Genomic DNA, 20,926 nt, shown 5'->3' with positions numbered 1-20,926 from the left:
GGTCTTGGGGGGTTTGCTTGGCATCCAGTGCTTTGTGTTGGTGTTTCAGAGGTGCTGGACATTTCCAGCCCTTACTGGACCCTATGAATTCTGCAGGTGAGCCGTACCTTGAAAAAATATTCATAGAATAACTTAGGCTGGAAGGGACTTGAAAGATCATCACATTCCAAGCCCGTGCCATGAGCAGGGACACCTTCCACTAGACCAGGTTGCTCAGAGCATCATCCAACCTGGCTTTGAACACTTTCAAGGATGGGACATCCCCAGCTTCTCTGGGCAACCTTTGCCAGTGCCTCACTGCCCTCCTAGTGAATATTTTCTTCCTAATATTTAATCTAAACGTCCCCTCTGTCAGTTTGAAGCCTTTCCCCCTTGTCCTGTCACTACCTGCCCTTGTAAAAAGTCCATCTCCAGCTCTCTTGTGGGCCTCCTTCAGGGACTACAAGGCTGCTATAACATTCCCCTGGAGCCTTCTCTTTTCCAGGCTGAACAACCCCGATTCTCTCATAGGAGAAGTGCTCCAGTCCTCTGAGCACCTTCAAAAAATAAAATCTAATTTCATTGTCTGAAAGACAACTACTCCTGAAACACACTTTTTCCTGCATTTCAGCTAAAGGACAAAAACAAAGAAAAAAAAATAAAGGTGGGGTAATTGACATGTCTATTCCATATTCTTCAGTAGAAGATTAAAGTTCTGAAATTTAGAGTCAGATTTATTAGACAGTCGTACACAGCCAAATCTTACGAGAATGCCCACCACAGGCTATCATAACCACTTAGAAAAGGACATCACAGCAGGATTTGGAAGCTGTTAAAGTTCAATATGTTTAATAGAACATATGTAGAGACTGCTAACACTGCCATTAATAGGGGCACACCTGGGAGCACCCCTAACAAGTCAGCCAAAATCTCTTTTATTTGGTCACTATTCAGCACTTTTGTTCACCATTTTGTAGGCTACTCGCTTTTTCAGGGACATCATTTAGCTTCAAAAGCTGTTTTCCTTCTCCACTTTTCCCTTAGCTAGTGCTGCCTTCTTTGGAAGAACCTCCTTGATTCTGGCTAGGTGGGAACTCTTCTTTTTTGGCAATGGTGGTGCTGGTGCAGTTCTGGAGTTGTGTCTAGTCTTCTTTCCCTTGTGAGGTTTAGCCTCAGCTTTGACTCTCTGTCCCTCTTTACCAGATGGAGTTTGTTTCGCTGTTGATGCTTTTATTTTGGTGGATGGGATCTTTTTTGCTTTCTTAGAAGAAACTCTTGGGGTGGCTGCTGTGAAGGTAGAAGATTTTTTTGGAGGCATGGTTGTTGAAGATTTGTTTAGAAGCTCAAGGACAGTCTCTGAGGAAAGTAATTAACATGGTTCAGCCTTCCTGCTTTAAGGCAAAAGGCTAATTCAGAGATATGACTTATTAGACCTATAGTCAAGAAAAACAGCTGAAATTATGAAAGAAGAAATGCATACTATAAACCTCTCTTCTTCTATCAAAAGACCCTTGTTTTTCCTGGAAATAAAATTACTGATTTTAGAAATTATGAATGTGTATTTAAGGAAAATTACTTCCAGACAGAATGTGATAAAACCTTGCACACTTCTCCAGTAGACTTAACAATATGAATTGTTCATAATACACTAATATCTGGAAATACCAGAAAAAATAATATCATCTTGACAAACACTGGTTTCTACTCAAGATGTAACTCCTGCCCCAGCTGCATGGGACTTCAAGACAGAAGGCTGCTTGGAAAAAGGAAGATTGAAAACTTAGGGGGGAAAAAAAAAATCAGGGACTGGGGTTAAGCAAAGGCACAGCATCAGGCAGACAGCAGAAGTTGTGTCTGATTATCACATTAAATGAGATAACCAAATTTCAGGATTGCTCCTGCTCAGTACTGTAGTTGTTAACACTCCTGAAGTTTCAATCACATGCCTGTAAGTTTATGTTTTGCTTCTCACTGAAATCAAAGCTCAACAACTTACTTGCTCATGCAAGAAATAGTATTCCCTTGTTTTTTGTTTTCAGTGGAACAGGCTTGTATTTACACTTCCCTGGTGGAGCTCTCCTTGGGAAACAGAAAGGCAGATGCAGGCATCTGAGAGATTGTTAGGGAAGTTTATTTATTCCGTAGACACACACCAATTCCCCGTTCTCATTTGCCTCTGGTGGAAGAGGCATGAAAGCACTTTAGGCACCTGGAGTACAGCACAGGTGGAATTCAAGAGGCTGACACAGAGCTGGAAAGCCATAAAATCCCTGTCCCAACAGCAGCTGGTGAATGTGACCTTCACTGGGATTTTCTTTGGATACAACAGTGCTGCAGCAAGAGGGGTGACAAAGAAGAGGAACAGGCACAGAGGGAGGGAGCCACAACTGCAAAGAAATGTGTCTGTGTTCCTCTCCTCTGTCCCCTGACAACTTCCCACAGTACAAAAGCACCAAAACAAAAACCAATCAAACACATTTTCCCTGAGGTAAAGATGTTGCACATTAAGTGACAGGAAGAGAGGTACAAAGAACCACAACACACCTGTATTCTCTGTTACCCACCAAGGGAACTGCTGTAGGACAAATAAGAGCAGGTTCTTCCAATTTGGCATGCTTGACAGCACCAAGCAAAACAAAGCATGATCTAAGGTGAAATAAATGGGCAGGAGATCTTTCTCCTTTTTAATGCCTTTATTAAGAAGAATCAGCTCAGGTGGGGAGAAATCGACAGGTTGCGCCCTCGCCGCCATTGCTCCCAGGCGTGGCACGAAGGAGGAGGACGATGCAGTTTTGTCCGCTGGTCTGCAGACAGAACTGGGGACTCTGTCCTCACGGGAGAGTCGTTGAGTCCTTGTTTTGTTTGTTTAGAAACCCGGGGGGTCTCTTTAATCAGTTTCTTTTCAGGTTAGGGTGAGAAAATAAAAAGGTCCAAGCAGGTACTGGACTATGCTCCCATTCTTAGACGTCACTTAAGTCACTTGTTGGCTCGTGATTTTAGGGGTTTTTTTCTTGTAAAAACCTTCCCTCAATAACTCATTAATATCTTTTTCTTGCCAATCCTCTATCTTTTCCAGTTTTCTCCGTATATCAGGCCAAGATTTAGTAACAAATTGGACTTTTAGTAGCATTTCACTCTCGCTGGTGTCTAGGTCTGTTTTGGAGTACAATTGTTGGTATCTTCTTGGCATGCGGCCAGCATCAGGGAAACAATCAGTTAATCACCTGCCATTAACAGGTATTTGAAGAGCGAAGCCAAAGGAGTCTGACTCGGTCTGGCTTGGTTTTTTTAACTCTGAAACTTAAAAAAATACGATTTTCTATTCATAACATAAGGCATAATATTTTCTTGTGATTAGCATTCACCTTCAGACAGTGGCAAGAACCAAGCACTTCCTCTACACCATTTCAATTTTTTGAAAAACGTTACTAAAGCAGCGTTGCAGGTATTACTTGTGGGGATTTCTGGTGGGTTGTGGAGTTTTTTTCCCTTCATCTCTCTCCTCTCTGATTTTAAAATTACATTCTAACTCGTTTTCTCTCTGCTCAGCACAGAAGGAATTTGGTGCCACCCTGCTGTCTCCAAGAGTACTGCTCCAGATGCAAGCCAAACTTGGGACGAACGGCACTGCTGCCATCAGCTTTCCTGGCAGGTTCCTCGGGAAATCTGAGTTGCCATCGGCCACATGACAGTGGCCCTGGCAATGTTTTGGAAGCAGTTTGTGTGGCTTGCTGTTCGTACCAGCACACTTCCTGCCATGTGGGTAGGAGGCAGGGAATGCTGGATTCACTGCCTGGGACTGAGCCCATAAGAGAACCCAGATATCCCCAGGAAAAGTCCTATAAACAGCAGTAAAATCAAAGGAGAAAGGTTCATAAGGAGACCAGAGTCACTCCAAGAGCTGGATGTGTCAGGACTATGCTCCAGAGCCTGTTCAGGCTCCGAGTAGCTCTGCACAGCCTGGGCACGCTTGCAAAGTGTAAACAGACCAGGGCAGAGCTGACAGCCCCAGGCGCGCTAAGGCAAAGAAGGGGAACCGGAAAGTGCAGGAAGACATTTTAAGAGCCAGGGCAGTAAGTGCCTGTGTGGTATTCACATGCCCTCTGAACAGAGAGAAGCTGTGAGACAAGCAGAGAAGAAGGAAAAACATAATTCTTGTCTTGCTTGCTGTGCTAAAGTAGAATGCAATGTTGAGATTGTTTACCCAAAGTGATGATGTTTTGTTCTCTTGGTCTATCAGGGCCAAGAGTGTGTCTGTGTCAGGACTGTCTGCAGACAGTCACGAGAGAGAATAGAGATGAGTGCAGTTCTGTGAAGTTGGGAGCAAGGGTGAGTGCAAGGCAGATTCACTTTAGATGCAATGTATATAGTATAGAATAATAAAGTAATTCTTTAGCCTTCTGATGATGGAGTCAGATGCATCATTTTCTCTCCCCTTCATCAGGCGTCACCCATGCAGTAATATACCTGGTCCTGTTCCAGCAGTGACGGACACAAAGCTTCAAAACCACAGGGTCTTCATGGCACATTAAGGAGCGCCAAACAGACAACAAAGATATATTTGTTTTGATAAATACATTCTGCTCAAGCTCTTGATGTTTATGCAAGATCACACACACACACACACACACACATATACATATATATTTTAGTTGAAAATGTTACATTTTGGTCCCTCACAGTTAATGCATTTTCTGGCAGATGATAAGCTGTTAAAGGCATGTTATAAGTAAAAATGAAAATATGCCAAATTATAACAAAAATATAAAAAAGAATTTATTTTGAGACCGTAATACAGTCCCAACATCCAACAATCAAACGGACAGCATAACACTCCCGGGAGGTAAGCAGGGGACCGTGAAAAATGGCCTCTATCGCACCAAATCCCCCTCATCCACCCCGGCTGCTCCGAGGCAGTGGTTCTTATACTCCTTAATTTGCCCGCAGCAGAGTCCCTTTGTTTCTTTCTGAGTTCTTCATATTCAAGTTGGTTTCTTTCTTCGGTCTGGGTTGCACAAAGCCTTCGTCCAGGAATTGATTAATGCACTTCCCCGATTCCCCGGAATCTGGCATTCAGATGGTAGGTGTTGATGGCTCTGGTTATCTCAGATAGGTATCTTGTCCGGGCCATCATCTCTTGGGCGTCACTGGGCACATGCTTTAGTGAATGCCCATCTCCTGTGCAGCCGGGGTTTCCTTCGCATGTAAGTGTTGCGGTGCCTCTTTGTCCATCTGCCGTGGTTTTGCCATCCTGAGGATAAAAATTCCTCCCTCTCCTTTCCCTTAGGTACAGTAGGTTTGTTTTAAATATATTGTAAAAAATCATAGTCTTCTCCCTTCTAAAAGCTACAAGTCTGTTTTATTATGGTTGTATGTCCATTTAGTTCCAAATTACCAGCAAGAAAAGGTGCCACTTTGTTTTCTGTCTGCTTACAATAAATTAGAGATGCTTTTATACATATTCCTTTTATATAACTACCTGCATGAATTACTAACTATATCTCTAACAAGGTAGAAATCTCCTCGAGCAGTAAAAGATTCAAGTTCTGTTCCCATCACCTTGGTACATAGTTTGAGTTAACTACCTAGCTTTGGATCTAACTTCTCAAGAAAACATTGCTTGTTTTCTTCAGTTTGTGAAGTCCAAGATCTCTGCAAAAACACAAACACATTTGTACTCTATCTACTTTACAGTGATTTGAAACTCATTTAATGTTTTTTAGCAAAATGGGAAAGCTAGGGAGGCAAAAAAAAATACCTAAGTGTGCTTATTGTTGCAAAAACTGACTTTAGCAGGGATAACTGCTTGATGGGGAAAAACATTTTGCTTGGGAAAACTCAGGTTCAGGCTCCAGTTATTATTTGAGCACTGCATGAACCACCAGGTTTCTCTCATCTTCATGAAGAAAACTGTGGAGTGCTATTTATTTATGTTAGGAATATAGTTAGTAATTCGTGGAAATAAACGTTGTATAAAATATATATGTGTATGAAATAAACTGTGGAGGGGGGGGGAAGAATCCCTTTTTCCTTCAGGTTGGGAAATCTAGGCAAGATAACCACAAAACCACGAAACCTGGCAGATGGTCATCACGGCATTTGCATCCGAAAGGGGACTCCAGCTGCACCCAGGATAAGAGTTCAACAGCACCTATGCCCAAAGACGCCAGGTGCTGATGGCCCAGACAAGATGCCTATCTGAGGAGACCAGGACCATCAACACCTTGAATTTGAATGCCAGATTCCGGGAACCAGGGAAATGGATCATTCTACTCCCGGAGGAGGCTTTGTCCAGAGAAAGAAACCAACTTGAATATGAAGAACTCAGAAGGAAACAAAGACTTCCTGCCGCGGGCAAAATAAACTATATAAGAACTGCTACCTTGAAGCAGTTGGTGTGGACGGGGAGGTCAGGCACCAGTTGGTCTTTTCCTCACGTTCACCCGCATCACTTCCCGGGTGTGGTACGCTGTCCGTTTTGGTGGTGGCTGCCGAGACTGTTTTTACGGTCGCGAAATAAATTTTATTTTTCATATTTTTATTAAAATTGGCTAATCTGCATTTTTTATTTATAACCATTTATTATTTATATTAATGTGCATCATAGATATTTAAGATAATGACCCTAAAGGGCATGGACTGTCCTTTTTAAGACATTGCTTTGCTGTAATTCAGATATGCAACCAAGGAAACTTTCTTTTAATCCTTAACTCTCCCAGATCTTCAAGGAATTTGAACTCTATTTCTTATTTCTCTGTGCACAGATATGATGAGTGAGGAACAAATTCACTCAAACTGATTAAAGTTGCACCAGAGGTGCAGTGTGTAAACAAAACCCAAGGACTGGATGCAGATGTCAGTGATACTGTATCAGTAGTACTTGGCATTCTTTTACTGTGATAGCTGGAGAGTGGTGATTACAGAAGAATTTGGCATGGAAATTCATCTTTAATTACAAACCTTCCAGGATCAATGAGCCTGTAGAGCAAACCACATGGTGTATAGGCACTGAGATAATAAATAGACATAAAATACAGTTCACCTAAATGGAAGTGAAAAAAGAAAACTGGTCTTAGATTCAAGTGCCCAAGCTGGATCCCAGTTCTCCATTTCCCTCTTTCCTGGCTTTTCAGTAATTCAAGTAGTCAGAAAAGGAAACTCTTCCTGTTACCCCCTCAGCCATGCCTTATGTCCAAGAAATGGCTTTGTTCTCACCCTGCCCTGTGCCAGTGGGCTCCCAGAAACACCAAATGACCTCCTGACTGCAACAGGGTTCCACACAGAATCAGCAGCACTCTTTCAAGCAGTACCTTCATTACCTCACCTCTGTGGCTCTCAAAAGGTTGCTTTCCTCTGTATAAATACATATTTCTTAAAACTTGCTTGTACCAAAGAAGCAGCCAGAAACTACAAATAGAGTGGAAGACTACACAAGAAATATATTTTCCATTTCATAATCATACCAAAAAGGGAAAAAATCAGCAAGAGCTACACTGGCTAATCTGTGGGAGACAAGCTTCTCATTTCTGTCTGGTAACTGTGGAAGACAAATGGTTCTTGTGCCTTCCCTTCAGCACTCACTAGAACAATATCCAGGGAAAAGGGAAATTAGAGTATCTTGCAAGAGGCAAAGCTGTTGTTGTCTTTCAAACTACATAATATCATGTTGGTTTCTAAAAGGCCACCAGAAGAAGAGACATTTCACATTCACTCACTCCACATTTCACAGCAAAGCCTGCATGTCCATGCAGCTCTGACAGAATATATTGTACTTTCCAAAAACTTGCAGCTTCTTTTTGTATTACATAGCTCTGTCAGGAGGCTGTAGAAGAGCAAACAGTGTTCATTGGTACTTCCACCTTGGTGAGAGATCTGGTTCTTGTGACCTTAGTAGTGTCCCATGTGCTGAGGACTTCACACTAAACTTTTAAATGAGTGGCTTTCCTGATCCCCAAATAAAGTCCTGGTCTATGATCCACAGTGTGAATTGTGGATTGTTGTGAATAAGACTGAGGAATTTATACTAAGGAAGGAGGAGAAGTTCAGAAAAGCTCTAAGAACTGAAGTGAGGATGAGATGGTATAATGAAAAAGTGAACTGCATTGATATGGTCTTTTGATTAGTGAAAGCATACAAAAGACCAACAACAAAAGGAAAGTTTCACATAAGGTTCAGTTTCCTGAGCTCTCCATCAACCTGATCTGCAACAGCTTCACAGGGCAGGAGACCTCCCTGACCCACCTGCCATGCTGAGCCAGTCACAAACCTCTCTGCACTGCCTACTCTATAGGCACCCCTCAGGAGTCACAGGATATTCCACATTTTCCCTACAGTAGAGAACAGACTGTATGGTTTCTATTGAAGGTGTGGCCAGCATGATACCTACCTGCTTCATCCTCAGCAAACGAGATGATGAAATTATTTGCTCTAGGAATTGATCATTCCAGGGAAAGCACAAGCTGCTGTGCTGCCAATGCAGATATCCTGCTTCTTCCACTTATTTGTCTTCTCACCTTCTTGTAAAGCCATAAGTCGACTACACAAAAAATAAAACCCTGTGTTTTATGTCTCCATCATCAAAACTAGTTCCTGTCAAAATCATGCATTACTGAAACAAAAAAAGCAGTCAGTGAAGACTGTGACTGTTGGCTGGATTTTGGAGAAACAGATCTGAACAAAAGCAAACTTATACTAAGGATTCTGAAATGGAGGAAGTTTAGATTCCAGCAAAAATGTTGTTGTAATAGTCAAACAGAACTTACTCTATGTCCAAGTTTCTCATCTACTCCAGCTCAAAAGGTTTCGGGATGCTACAATATACTTACTTGCCTAGACATGGAAAATGTGGGTACAGAATAGGAGTTGCAGAGGAAACAGACTCACTCGCTCATGAAATCTGTAGCTATGATATTTTATGAAAAATCCTTTGCTAGGATTTTTCCCTCCTGAGGAGCTGAGGGTCTCAGGAAAGAAATGTAAACAATAGCTATCTGCTGCTGTGGAATGCAACAGGTGCATCTGTGATTGGTAGATGTTTCTAATTAAGAGCCAAACATAGATGCAGCTGCATCGGACTCTTGAGAGTCACAAGATTTTGTTATTCGTTCTACTCTCGTTCTTTCAAGCCTTTTGATCAATCTTTTCTCTCTGTTCTTTTAGTATAGTTTTAATGTAGTATTTTAATATAATATATATCATAATATAATAAACCAGCCTTCTGAAAATGGAGACAAGCCTTGCGTCTCCACACTTGGGGAGCTCACAGAAATCACCAAAAATATAAAGGCCATTCAAGTTGGGTGATTCACATCCCCTGTAGACAAAGCCTCCAGTAACTTACTTGCCCACACTGCGACCATATGCAAATATTGGCAGAATGTCATCTGTCAAACACACAGAAATACAAAGTAAAATGTTTACTTTCAGAGAACATCAAAAAGTAGTTGCTCAATGATACTGACAGGTACAAAAATTACTAGAAGGACAAATACAGTTTAACTTTAGCAAAATTGCATTGGTAATTCAGCAGTTTACTCTGGGACAGAACTGACCCAGGGGCTTTACGGACATCTCTGTGTAGTTGCTTATCAAGGCTTAGTCATGATGAGCTTCCATAAGAAAAAAAACCAAGATTCTCTACATCAAGAAGCAATGCAAGAAGGCATCAGCCTGCAGCAAGTGTTGTCTTACTTATATGTGACTGTACCAATCACTTTAGCAGGGATCATCTTTACTAATTCCAGTATTTTTAGAGAAGGGAAAAAGATCAAAACTGCAAGTGAGCTCAACATCTTCATGGGTTCACTGACACAACACAGAGCATAAATGAGTGTGCTCTTGCTATTTTATGTCATGAGACTTGTAAAATAAAGACTCTGCCTCTGGCAATGTTAAAATTGAATTCAGCCCTTTCTTATATTGAATTATCAGATTCCACCGAATTTTATTCTTGTCCTCACTTTTTTCCCTGCTTTAATGGCAGTAATACATACTCTATGCTTGTCTGCTCATCCAAGTGTTCCAGGAACATCTGCATGACCTTGAGACCAGGTGTCTTCACCCAAGGAACTTTATAATAATACTCAGTTCTTCTACCATGCTTTTGCCAAGAGTTTTGCAAAGACCACCAATTTCTATTTTTCAAAGGCAACAAGTGAGTTTTGTCCATCACACCCACAGTCAGACACAGAGCACGGCTTCTGGGAATTCTCCTGCAGCACTTTGCTGGCTGGGAGACACTACATCTGCCACAGGGTTTGTTTCAGGGTCCCAGCATCAGTCTTGTCCTCTGTCCTTAGCCACAGTCATGGCTCAGAGCTTCCGGAGAAAATACAGTATCACTTTCTACTTAAATCAAATCCATTGTCCTCCTGGCTTTACTGGGAAATTTGTCCACAAAAGACACAGGCTTTGAATTTAAACACCTTGTCCGGTACAGTGTGTGGCAGGATATGGTATGTCTCAGGATAAGCCAAGTATCATTCCATAGCAACACAGCAGGGCTGGGGAGAAGGGATTCCTGATCTTAAAAAGCAGACAAATTCCATTTAATATACAATACTGGATTATTTAGCTTCACTGGAAAAACAGTGCTATAGTCCACTAAATATACACACATAGTAATCTTCTACAAGAAAGTTTTTCCTTACCCATGGAGGGGTTGTGGCAAAGCTTTGTGGTGTTGTCACCGTCATATTTTCTGGAAAAATCCCTTCACCAGGATTTCTCTCCTGGGAAGCTGAGAAACCTCAGAGAAAAATGAAAATAATAATTATCTGATTTGCTTCTCCTGTGTTTTGCTGCTTTGGAATGTGGTTTGGACATTGTTTACCAACAGGTGATTGTTTCATTGGTTGCATGTGAATTGTTTTTACGCCAAGTATCATTCCATAGCAACACAGCAGGGCTGGGGAGAAGGGATTCCTGATCTTAAAAAGCAGACAAATTCCATTTAATATACAATACTGGATTATTTAGCTTCACTGGAAAAACAGTGCTATAGTCCACTAAATATACACACATAGTAATCTTCTACAAGAAAGTTTTTCCTTACCCATGGAGGGGTTGTGGCAAAGCTTTGTGGTGTTGTCACCGTCATATTTTCTGGAAAAATCCCTTCACCAGGATTTCTCTCCTGGGAAGCTGAGAAACCTCAGAGAAAAATGAAAATAATAATTATCTGATTTGCTTCTCCTGTGTTTTGCTGCTTTGGAATGTGGTTTGGACATTGTTTACCAACAGGTGATTGTTTCATTGGTTGCATGTGAATTGTTTTTACTTATTGGCCAATTACGGCCAGCTGTGTCAAGGTTCTGGAGAGAGTTATGAGTTTTTCATTAGTATTCTTTTAGCCTTCTGTCTGTATCCTTTCTGTATTCTTAAGTATAGTTTAGTATAGTTTTAGTTTAGTATTCTTTAATATAATATAATATCATAAAATAATGAATAAGTCTTCTAAGAACATGGAGTCAGATTCATCATTCCTTCATTTGTCTGGGAACCCTGCAAATACAAGATGTCGTAGCATTCAAACTCCTCCTTTGCTCTCCAGCCATAGATCCCTCCTTTAACAATGAGGTCAGTTTCCTCAAACCTGTTCTACCTGACATCCCCACAGAATATTCTCCCTCTTCCCTTTTTTGTGATAGGGTCCCCTCTGTCCACTGCACAACACCACATATTCCTAACCCCATAGGAATAAACCTCCGGGCAGGCTTTGGGATCAGACACTAATGGATTATCAGGAGGGATGCAGTAAGGCTTTCCATCAGGGCTTCTTCCATCCACATCAATCCTCAACACTTTCCCCAACAAAGTGCTCCTAAAGAGAAGGCAGAAAAAGAAACCACAGCATGAGAGCCATCTGAAAACACAAAAATTACCTTCTTCTCCTTGCCCATTTTCAAAGGAAAAGTTATCTGCCTAAAAGAAGTAAACCAGAGGCTGGTATGTCTTGCAACCCGCTTAAGCCAGGAAACTCTTTTCTCTAAACAACTTTTTCTCTAAACGACTTTAAACATGTCAAATTTTCATTTTTGAAATACTGCTTTGGACAGACTTGCAGATGCATGAGCATTTTCAGGAAGCACTCTTACTCTATTCTTCCACATTTTCGCCTTTCCAAACCTTGTACCTCAGTGAACAAGCTCAAAGCTTTCATTTGCCCTCCTACTTATTTGTTCTGAGCATTCCCAAGTTTTCCAAAAGGGTCTCCAGCTTTCCCTCCATCCCCTGTGAACACATACAAATAGCCATCCACACCAAAAGCAGCTGCCCATCATTGTGATTTGCAGCTGGTTCTTCAAGCTACAGGAGAATCCTTAAAAATAATTTAAAAAAAAAATAAGAACTAGCTTAAGCTTTTATCTGAGCAGGTGCATACAGGTGTACACAGGGCAGGTGCACACACGACTGATAAATAAGTGTACAGTACTGTAGTGAGACATCCTCTTCTACAGTACAAACCTCATAGGGAAGATGTTAATTTCATAATAGATTAAAGGCTGTTACTGCTCTTTAGAAGACAAGAGTACAAGATGGAGAAAGAAGACAACCTTATTCTTGAGTCTTTTCAATCCATTTTGGTTTTCTGTGTGATCTTGAGCCAACCTGATTCTGGTAGTTTCATAGCAGGCCAGTCACACACCTGAACCAGAATGACTGGGAATGTACAGGTTCTGCCAGTGGAAAGAATAATAGGATCATAGACCAGCTTGAATTGGAGAAGACCTAAAAAATCATCAAGTTCCAACCCCTTGCCATGGGCAGTGTACAAATTCCACTAGACCACATTTCTCAGAGCTCCATCTATCCTGGCCTTGAACACTTCCAGGGAGGGGGCATCCACAACTCCTATGGGCAACCTTTGCCAGTGCCTCCACACCCTCTTCATAATATCTAATCTAAATCTTTCCCCCTTGTCCTGTCACTACATGCTCTTGTAAATGGTCTCTGTCCATCTTTCTTGTAGGCTCCCTTCAGGTACTGGAAGAGTGTAATGAGGTCACTGTTAGAGAGCGTTTTGGGCAGACACTGTAGCCTATGTGCACAACCCTGTATGCAAACAAAAGACATTCTGTGAATTTAGAGGCATGCTTGCTGACACTCTGTGTACGTGCCTGCTAGCAGAAGAGAACACTGCCCTTGGGAAAGTTTCCCAGCTGTACCCAAGGGGAAAAGGATGGTCTGAGGATGTGAGAAGAATATCAGTAGCAAGATGTTCTGATAATGATGCCAAGCTAAGCTACATGACCAAGATATGTTAAGAAATACTCTTTGTTTTACACACAGTGCTTTGTTAACCAATTGGATGCATCCCTGTGTCATGTGAAGCCTGCTTTATGATATAAAGGTACCCTTAGATTAGCAATAAATGAGCATCAATCACACTTCTACGAAGATTTGATCTTTGACTCCAGAGGCTCCTTTCCTTTCCCCCCCTACTCCTACTCTCTCTTTCATGAGGTCACCTCAAGTCATTCTCTTTCCTAGGCTGAACACTCCCAATTCTCTCAGCCTGTCCTCATAGGAGAGGTGCTTCATCCCTCTGATGATCTTGGTGGCCTCCACTGTATTCTCCAACAGATCTGTGACCTGTGCTGGGGACCCCAGAGTTGGATGTAGCACTGCAGGTGGGACCTCCTGAAAGTGGAGCAGAGGGGCAGAATCCCTTCCCTTGATCTGCTGGCCACAAATCTTTGGATGCAGCCCAGGACATGTTAGGTTTTCTCATCTGCAAGCTCACATTGCTGGATTATGTCCAGCCTCTCACCCACCAGCACCCTCAAGTCTCTCTTGGCAGGGCTGCTCTCAGTCCCCAGCCTGTGTTGATATTGGGGGTTGAACAGGGACAGAGAAAAACAATTTCTCATCATGGCATACAGTAGCATTCAACATGAACTTTACCTTTCAGAGCTTGGGTCAGCTTTGTTGGCATCAGATGCCAAAACCTTAAATTCACTGCATCTGATCTTTTCCACTCAGTTCTTAGCCATGTCTTAGCCATGTATGAGTAACAGATATAAAACTTCCCATTGTCCTTGTGCTTGGGGTGGAAAGCCATCCCCAGGAAACCCCTCTTATCCCCCAGCCACAGGGTCGCCAGCACTATGCTCTGAATATCCAGGAATGGCAACTCCAGCTGGCTGCCATTGGGTAGGGAAACCCAGACAAGGCCCAGCTGCTCGGCTATGAAGGTGTAGTGGGTCCAGTCAGCAGCGTGGGCCATCAGCACTAGGTTTCTCAGGCCACTGGCAACCTCAGCCAGGCACAGCTGGACACAGCCTCCACGATTCTCCAGCACTGAGCCTAGGCTACGGCTCAGGGCCAAGCTCTGCAGCACCTGGGGGAAGCAGTAATTCTCATCCTGGAACTGCAGGAGGTGGCAGAAGTGGTTCCTGTTTGTCTCACAGCACTCCTGGATGTGCTTGTCACTGGTCAGCAGGTGGATGGCAGAGAAGCAGTGGAGGTGAAACTCGGAGCAGTAGTCAATACAAAGTCCTGAAAGGCCTCTCAGAGGGTCTGTGGGTTTTCTGCATCATAGAGACGTGCAGCATACAGAGAATATTCCTAGAAAGTAAAGGAAACTAAAGATGTGGCTGTGGACACTCATCCAGGAGAAGCCAAGACACCTCAAGGGGAGCAGAGCGGTTAATAAAATGAAAAATTAGCAATGCAGACAACTTAAACAGTCACCTATGAAGTGCAGCAGTAGAAAGTCACAGAATATGGCCAAAATGGACTTTGACATCAGTAGTAGCTTCCTTTATCAAAGCATAGTCAGCTGCACATACATCCTTCCCAACAGAAGTACAAGTGTGGAGGCTGTGGATTTTACACTCAGTAAGGTGGCACTGAGCAGTCCAAGGGGGAGGTGATCAGAGCAGGGAAAAAATCTGACAGAGTTCTGGAACTATCACAAGTGACATTGAGAAGATGGATAAGACTCACTTTCCCACAGAAGAAAAATGACGGAGTATCAGGTGAAGGCAATAGGAGCCAGGTTAAAAAAAGCAAGTGAAATGCTGCCAGAAGAAGCTGTAGCTGCTAAAGATGTACATTGATTACATATACAGGCTAAATTAATCTGATACAAGCATAGTATTACTGAAGAAGACTGTAGGTGAGATTTAAAACTGATTCAAATAAGTAAATACCATCTCATGCAATTCCTAGATATCATTGACTCTATCTCTGATCATCAGGAAAAAATACTGTAGGCAACATTTTTATGTGTTACAGATCTAAAATTATGTTCCTTCAAATAGCTTTAAGCGTTTAGCTGTGTAAAATATAGGATAAATTCTGAAAATCAAGCATTGTGTTTGAATTTGTACCTAAATTTAAACTCATCTTGTGAACATTCTGGGCCAGAACTTCTGTAAAATGTTTCCATTAAGATTCCACCTCTATTTTAATCAGCACAAAGTTGCAGAAGTTAAAGCAGAAGAGGTTACATTCTACAGAAATATTATTTTACTGGTTTCCATGCCAGCAGCCCAAAAACAATCTATTCAGAACTTTTATTTGACAGAGACGGAAGAGGGTAAGTACATGCACAGTCCAGGAATGTAACGACTACATTAGTAACTTTTCTGCCTCATTAAACAAGTTAGCTTCTTTAAACAGAAAGCATTGGTGGGGTTTTTTTTTTGTTTGTTTGTTTTGTTTGTTTATTTGGTTGGTTGGTTGGGTTTTTTTTGTGCAAGTAGCAGCCTTTCCAGTATATCTAATATGAAGACTACAGACCCTGATTCCAAAGTTGTTCTCTTTCTCACAGCAACACCCAGGGGCTTTTGGCCAGAATAGGTATCAAATAGGTATCACTTGTAAGGATACCTTGCAGCTTTTGGATGGTGTAGGAGGTTTCTCACTTTTCATTGCTGCCATTTGGCTACCAGAAAGCAGCACAGAATGACCTGGTTTCTGTTGTTTCCACATCACATCTGTAAGGAACCGGTCCCTCTTCCCAAATTGAAACTCTCCAGCCTTGCAAAGGGGAGCCAAGTCCCCCACGTGTGTCCTTGCAGCCTGGCCCCAGTCCCAGCTGGCAGAACCACACCATTCCCTGTTGCAGCGTGGCCGGGTGGTAGAAACGCTGCAAACTTCTTTGAAACATCCCCTTCAGAAGCTGCTCAGAGTAAGGCCATAAGATCAGCCATTTCAAGTCCATGCACACATACATGCCACAGATAGCTCAGCAGAGGAAAGACAAGAAGGGTCTTTACATTATATATTCTAGTGAAGGTTTATTGCATCCACCATGCCAAAAGGACCAGAGTTGAAAGACCAAACCATCTGGTCTGCATGACTTAAGAATGGGGTCAGTGACCAGTGACCTGAGGGCACAGGGGTGGGCAAATGGCAGCAACCTTTGGGGATTTAGGGGGAATGAGGGATGAATAATTGGGTGGGCAGTGTCAACTGGCCAGTGGGGGAGGCAATCTAGTGTAGATTGGCAGTAGTGCTGCTGAGCACCATGGGCTGAGTCCCCTCTAGCAGCATAAGTAAGGAAAACTCTATGATATATTCTTCCAAGGCAAGGCCGTGGGGGTTTCCGTGAGGGGGAAGAGTCAGAGGATTCCACAACTCCCCTGTTTTTCTTACTATGAAGACATCCCCATTGGACCTCTGCAGACACTTAACAGGTTTATTAAGGGGTTATTAAGGTTTAATAAAGGTTTATTAAACCTTGGCAAAAATACAACAAAAGGACTATATAAGGAAAAATGCACAGCGCTGGAAACTGCTCTCACGGATACCACATGGCCAGTTCATCTTCAAGATGGATGCTCAGTCTTTTATCCCCCTAGGGGTTGTATCAGCCAGCCCTGGCCCCTCCCAAAGTCTGTCAGTCAGCTCTTCTTTGCCATTTATCGGTGGAGTCTGCTTTCTTGTAATATGACTGGAGATCAGGTGTTGCCATGCCCCACCCCCTTAGTAACAAGCTTTTCCATTCCCAACTGCTCCATGCAAGGGACACATCTGCACGCATTCTTTTTAACATAACTATACATCAGTAAAGCTTTTCTTAATAGTCACACAATAGTTATCCCTTAACTGTGAGAGCCAATCATCTCATTATCCATCCATAACATATCCTTATAAAAAGGAGGCACAGTTGTGCTGTTAGATTATAATATAATTTTGAAAACTGAAAGCATTCTTAATAACTGACAAGAAATAGCTATAAAAGAAGCTATGGGGTTTTTTTTTTAAGACTTGACTGTGAGAGCCAATCATCTCATTATCCATCCATAACATATCCTTATAAAAAGGAGGCACAGTTGTGCTGTTAGATTATAATATAATTTTGAAAACTGAAAGCATTCTTAATAACTGACAAGAAATAGCTATAAAAGAAGCTATGGGGTTTTTTTTTTAAGACTTGTGTGTGTTTGAGCAATTGAACATTGGTATATATCTTTACATGAAATTCACACATATAGAACAAGAAGTCTTATACACTTATGAAGTAGTGGAGGGACACAGTCTTTTTTCTTCTTCCACGCCACCCAAGCCTGGTTTTTTTGCTGTCTCAGAGGCTTAAGAGAAGGGTCTTTGGGTGCTGTATTTGGCTGTTTGATGTACCGCTTGATGCTTACGCCTGTAGATATTGAAGCATACACTCTGTCTGAGGTTATTGATGGAGAGGGGTTACTGATATCCACAATGGGTGTGTTTTGACCAGGGTCACTTTCGTTTCCAGCGTGGGAACTGGGAGTGACCAGAGAGGAGTGGGGGCAGGGTGCCGGCACGGGAGAAAGACCCAGCCTAGCCGCGGCAGCTGCAGGACCCACAGCATCTGAGACAGACAGCACGGGAGCCGAGCCAGGCATAGGTGGAGTGGAGCTTGGCTCTGGAGGGACGGGAGGATTGGGTGCAGGCCGGAAGCAAGGAGTGTTGTATTGCCAGTAAATAGTTTATTTAGTTGTTGTTTTGCACTGGGTGACTTGAGATTTGCACTGAGTAGTCTTTATATTGCACTGAATAGTTTGTGTTATATCATATGGTTCGTTATTCCCCTCTTCCATCACATGGTCTCTCCCTCACCCACCCCTCTGCCCAAGACCCCCCGGTGGACTATTCCCTGGTCAGTCCCTCCCCTCAGCCCTCCTTAGTGGTATCCCATTGTCTGTGAACCTCTTCCTCCACCCCTATTTCCCCCAGGTATAAAAGTCTCCCGCCATGCACCCTAGGGCTCTTCCCAATGCAGGTTTTTCCATGTGGTGGTTCTCAAGTCAATAAACTGAGGACATTCATTCCCACATGGAGAAGAGCGCTTCTCGTCTTTTGCCTTCATCCATGTAAGATCATGTGGGATAGGGTCCATAGCTAGTTGGAGTGGACCCAAAGAGTCCGTCGAGACACGATCTTACAGAGGAGGACACAGAGCAAAGGCAGGCAGGGGCGCGGAGCGGGACAGAGAACGCGCACACCCCCTCCCCCCACACCCCCCCCGCAGAGGGGATGGGGCTGGGGAGTGAGAAAATTTGAGAGGCGGGGGCAGCTTCATTAACAGGTGAATGGGAGACAGGATGGGTGATTAGAGGAACTGGAGGAGAGAAATGGGAGGGGGGAGGTGCCAGCATGGGCGAAGACCACGCGTCAGGAGATGAGGCTGGCTCTGCAGCTACGGTAGTCGCTGCGGGAGGGACTGGCCCTGTGGGAACAGGGTGTGCAGCGAGGTAGCTCGGCACCGCGAGGAGGGTGGGGACGGAGTCAGCGCCTGCCGCGGGGGTGATGGTCCGAGGTAGAGGAGGGGATGGGAAGGGAGGATCCCAAACACTGTGTTGTGTGCCAAGGTGGGGAAACCACGTGCCTCACAGCATTCAAACTGGGAAATCCAGCCATGTAGCCAGTGCCAACTTGTCTAATAGGTGTGCATGGAAGTTTAGGGTAAAGGAATGTAGAAAAAAGGGTTGGGTTAGAGCCCAAGCTAGTATGGCCAGTACTAGCCTGGAAAGGGGCCAGGAGAGAACTGAAGGTGGCTGCCTTTTTTAGGTGGTTTCGATGTCCAAACCTGTCCTGAGGAGACAGGAGCACAGGGGGAGGAATGCAAGAACTGGGGTATTAACTCACACTACACCTCTTTAAGAATATTACAGTTGCCAGAGTTTCATTCTCCGTTTTTAAGCTAAATTCAACTCAGCTGAAGGTCAGACTCTAAACCTCTAAGTGCTTAGAACAAGTGTAGGTCGCTAAAATAGACCAGATCTTGCCAGATGCAGACTGAGGTATATCAGCACGGCTGAATAGCTTTACATGGCTCTTCTAACCTGTTAGTTTTTGAGAGAAATGTATCTGCTTTAGAGTGCCAGCAGGAAATCCATGATCCAGAACATATTCCTGAATAATCTCCTAACCATGAAGAAACACAGAGCTGCACTGCCAGGGTAGGTGACCTCCATGGCCTCTTCCTTGGGCTCTGCAGGGCCAGCGAACCCAGCTTCCTCTGGGTAACACTCAGAAACCCCCTCATTACCAGCAAGGCTGTCTGGCTTTTGCTGGGTTTTGGCACTGAAGGAGCACCTGACTAAATGAGCTGCTTTGTTACCACACATGATCTCCCCCCAAAATGTGCGGAAAATGCTGTCTTTACTAGATCAGAGCAGATACTATTCAGGTTTATCAATAAGCACCTACACCACTTAAAATTTGTTTTATTCCAAACTATGAGGATGTTGTGGATGTAGCAGTCTTGTGGTGATCCTTCCATGTGTGAGGACACGAGGCTTGACTCCATTTTTCTCAGAAGGCTGATTTATTATGTTATATATTATATTAAAATACTACATTAAAACTATACTGAAAGAACAGAGAGAGAAGACACATCAGAAGGCTACAAAGAACAAGAATAGAATAGAAATGCATAACAAAATCTTGTGACTGCTCACAGCCTTGGCACAGGTGGCAGTGATTGGTCACTAATTGAAAACAATCCACATGGACCAATGGAAGATGCACCTGTTGCATTCCACAGATAGCTATTGTTTACATTTCTTTCCTGAGGCTCTCAGCTCCTCAGGACGGGAAAAATCCTAGAAGAGGATTTTTCATAAAATATCATGGCTACATTTCACCCTTTTAAATTTATTAAATTAAATAGAAAAAGAATATTTGTAATTTCTTCTACTGGGCCCTTGCAGAAGAGAGAACAAACATTTCTTGAGGTTCACCTGTTGCCAATCAAAACCTTAATCAACTGCTGATGTGGAATGGTCAGGGAAATTCTTCACCTGTAGAACATCAGGGAAATTCGTCACCTGTAAAACATCAAATTCTATCATATCACTAAAACAATCTTAAAATATAAGAAAATGTAAAAAACTCATGCAAAGAATGTTCATTGTTTCAAGTCCAAACAGCTGAATTTCAGGACAGAGTCCATGGACTGAAGATGTTCCTCTTCGACATCTCTGGAAGTGCCTTTTGGTCCTGAAACAGGCTTGCAGAATTCTGAAAAAAAAGGATTGCTAAAGAAAACAAGAATTATCAAACAATTCATTGACAGTCATGAAACAATTCAGAGAAAAAATTCTGGAATGCCCTGGCCACAGCCCTTCATTGAACCACTTGGGCTGAGGCTAATTTGTGGCTTTTCAATGTTTTTGAGCTGCTAGCTCTTTCCACTTTTCTTTATTAATTTTTTTTTTTTCCAAAAGAAGAGCAGCAGCAGCAGAGGGTCTCCAGGACCCTTCGGTGGCCCTGGTCCTGGTGGACGGACCAGAGAACCCAGACCCGGCCCACAAAACGGTGGCCCAGGTCCCTGTGGGGAAAGCAAAGTCCCCAAACCCAACACTGGACAGGGCGGTGGCCCCGGCCCAGGGAAATGAGCCAAACGACCCAGAACCAGCCTGTGAGGTGGGCTCTGCGTGGTCAGAACCTGGCAGGACCATGCTGCCAGTGTCTTGAGAGCAGAAATGACCAATTGCTTCCTTCCCCCAGA

At 43.1% G+C, this 20,926-nt stretch overlaps 1 protein-coding gene across 1 annotated transcript; it reads right to left on the bottom strand.

Moving 5' to 3' along the window:
• Nucleotides 1–1,979: 1,979 nt before the first annotated feature.
• Nucleotides 1,980–15,867, bottom strand: HHIPL2 (HHIP like 2). The gene is given in 12 exon segments (XM_039705827.1): nt 1,980–2,058; nt 6,940–7,021; nt 8,366–8,408; nt 8,410–8,515; nt 9,230–9,393; nt 11,497–11,800; nt 12,144–12,246; nt 12,249–12,298; nt 13,885–13,955; nt 13,958–14,499; nt 14,502–14,547; nt 15,817–15,867. Coding segments are annotated over 12 exon segments (1,641 nt in total).
• Nucleotides 15,868–20,926: the final 5,059 nt, after the last annotated feature.

Source organism: Passer montanus, unplaced genomic scaffold (assembly GCF_014805655.1).
Source record: "Passer montanus isolate IOZ18808 unplaced genomic scaffold, ASM1480565v1 scaffold185, whole genome shotgun sequence".
Lineage (NCBI taxonomy): Eukaryota > Metazoa > Chordata > Aves > Passeriformes > Passeridae > Passer > Passer montanus.
The sequence above is the reverse complement of the archived record's forward strand: the minus strand, read 5'-3'. Positions and strand labels throughout refer to the sequence as shown.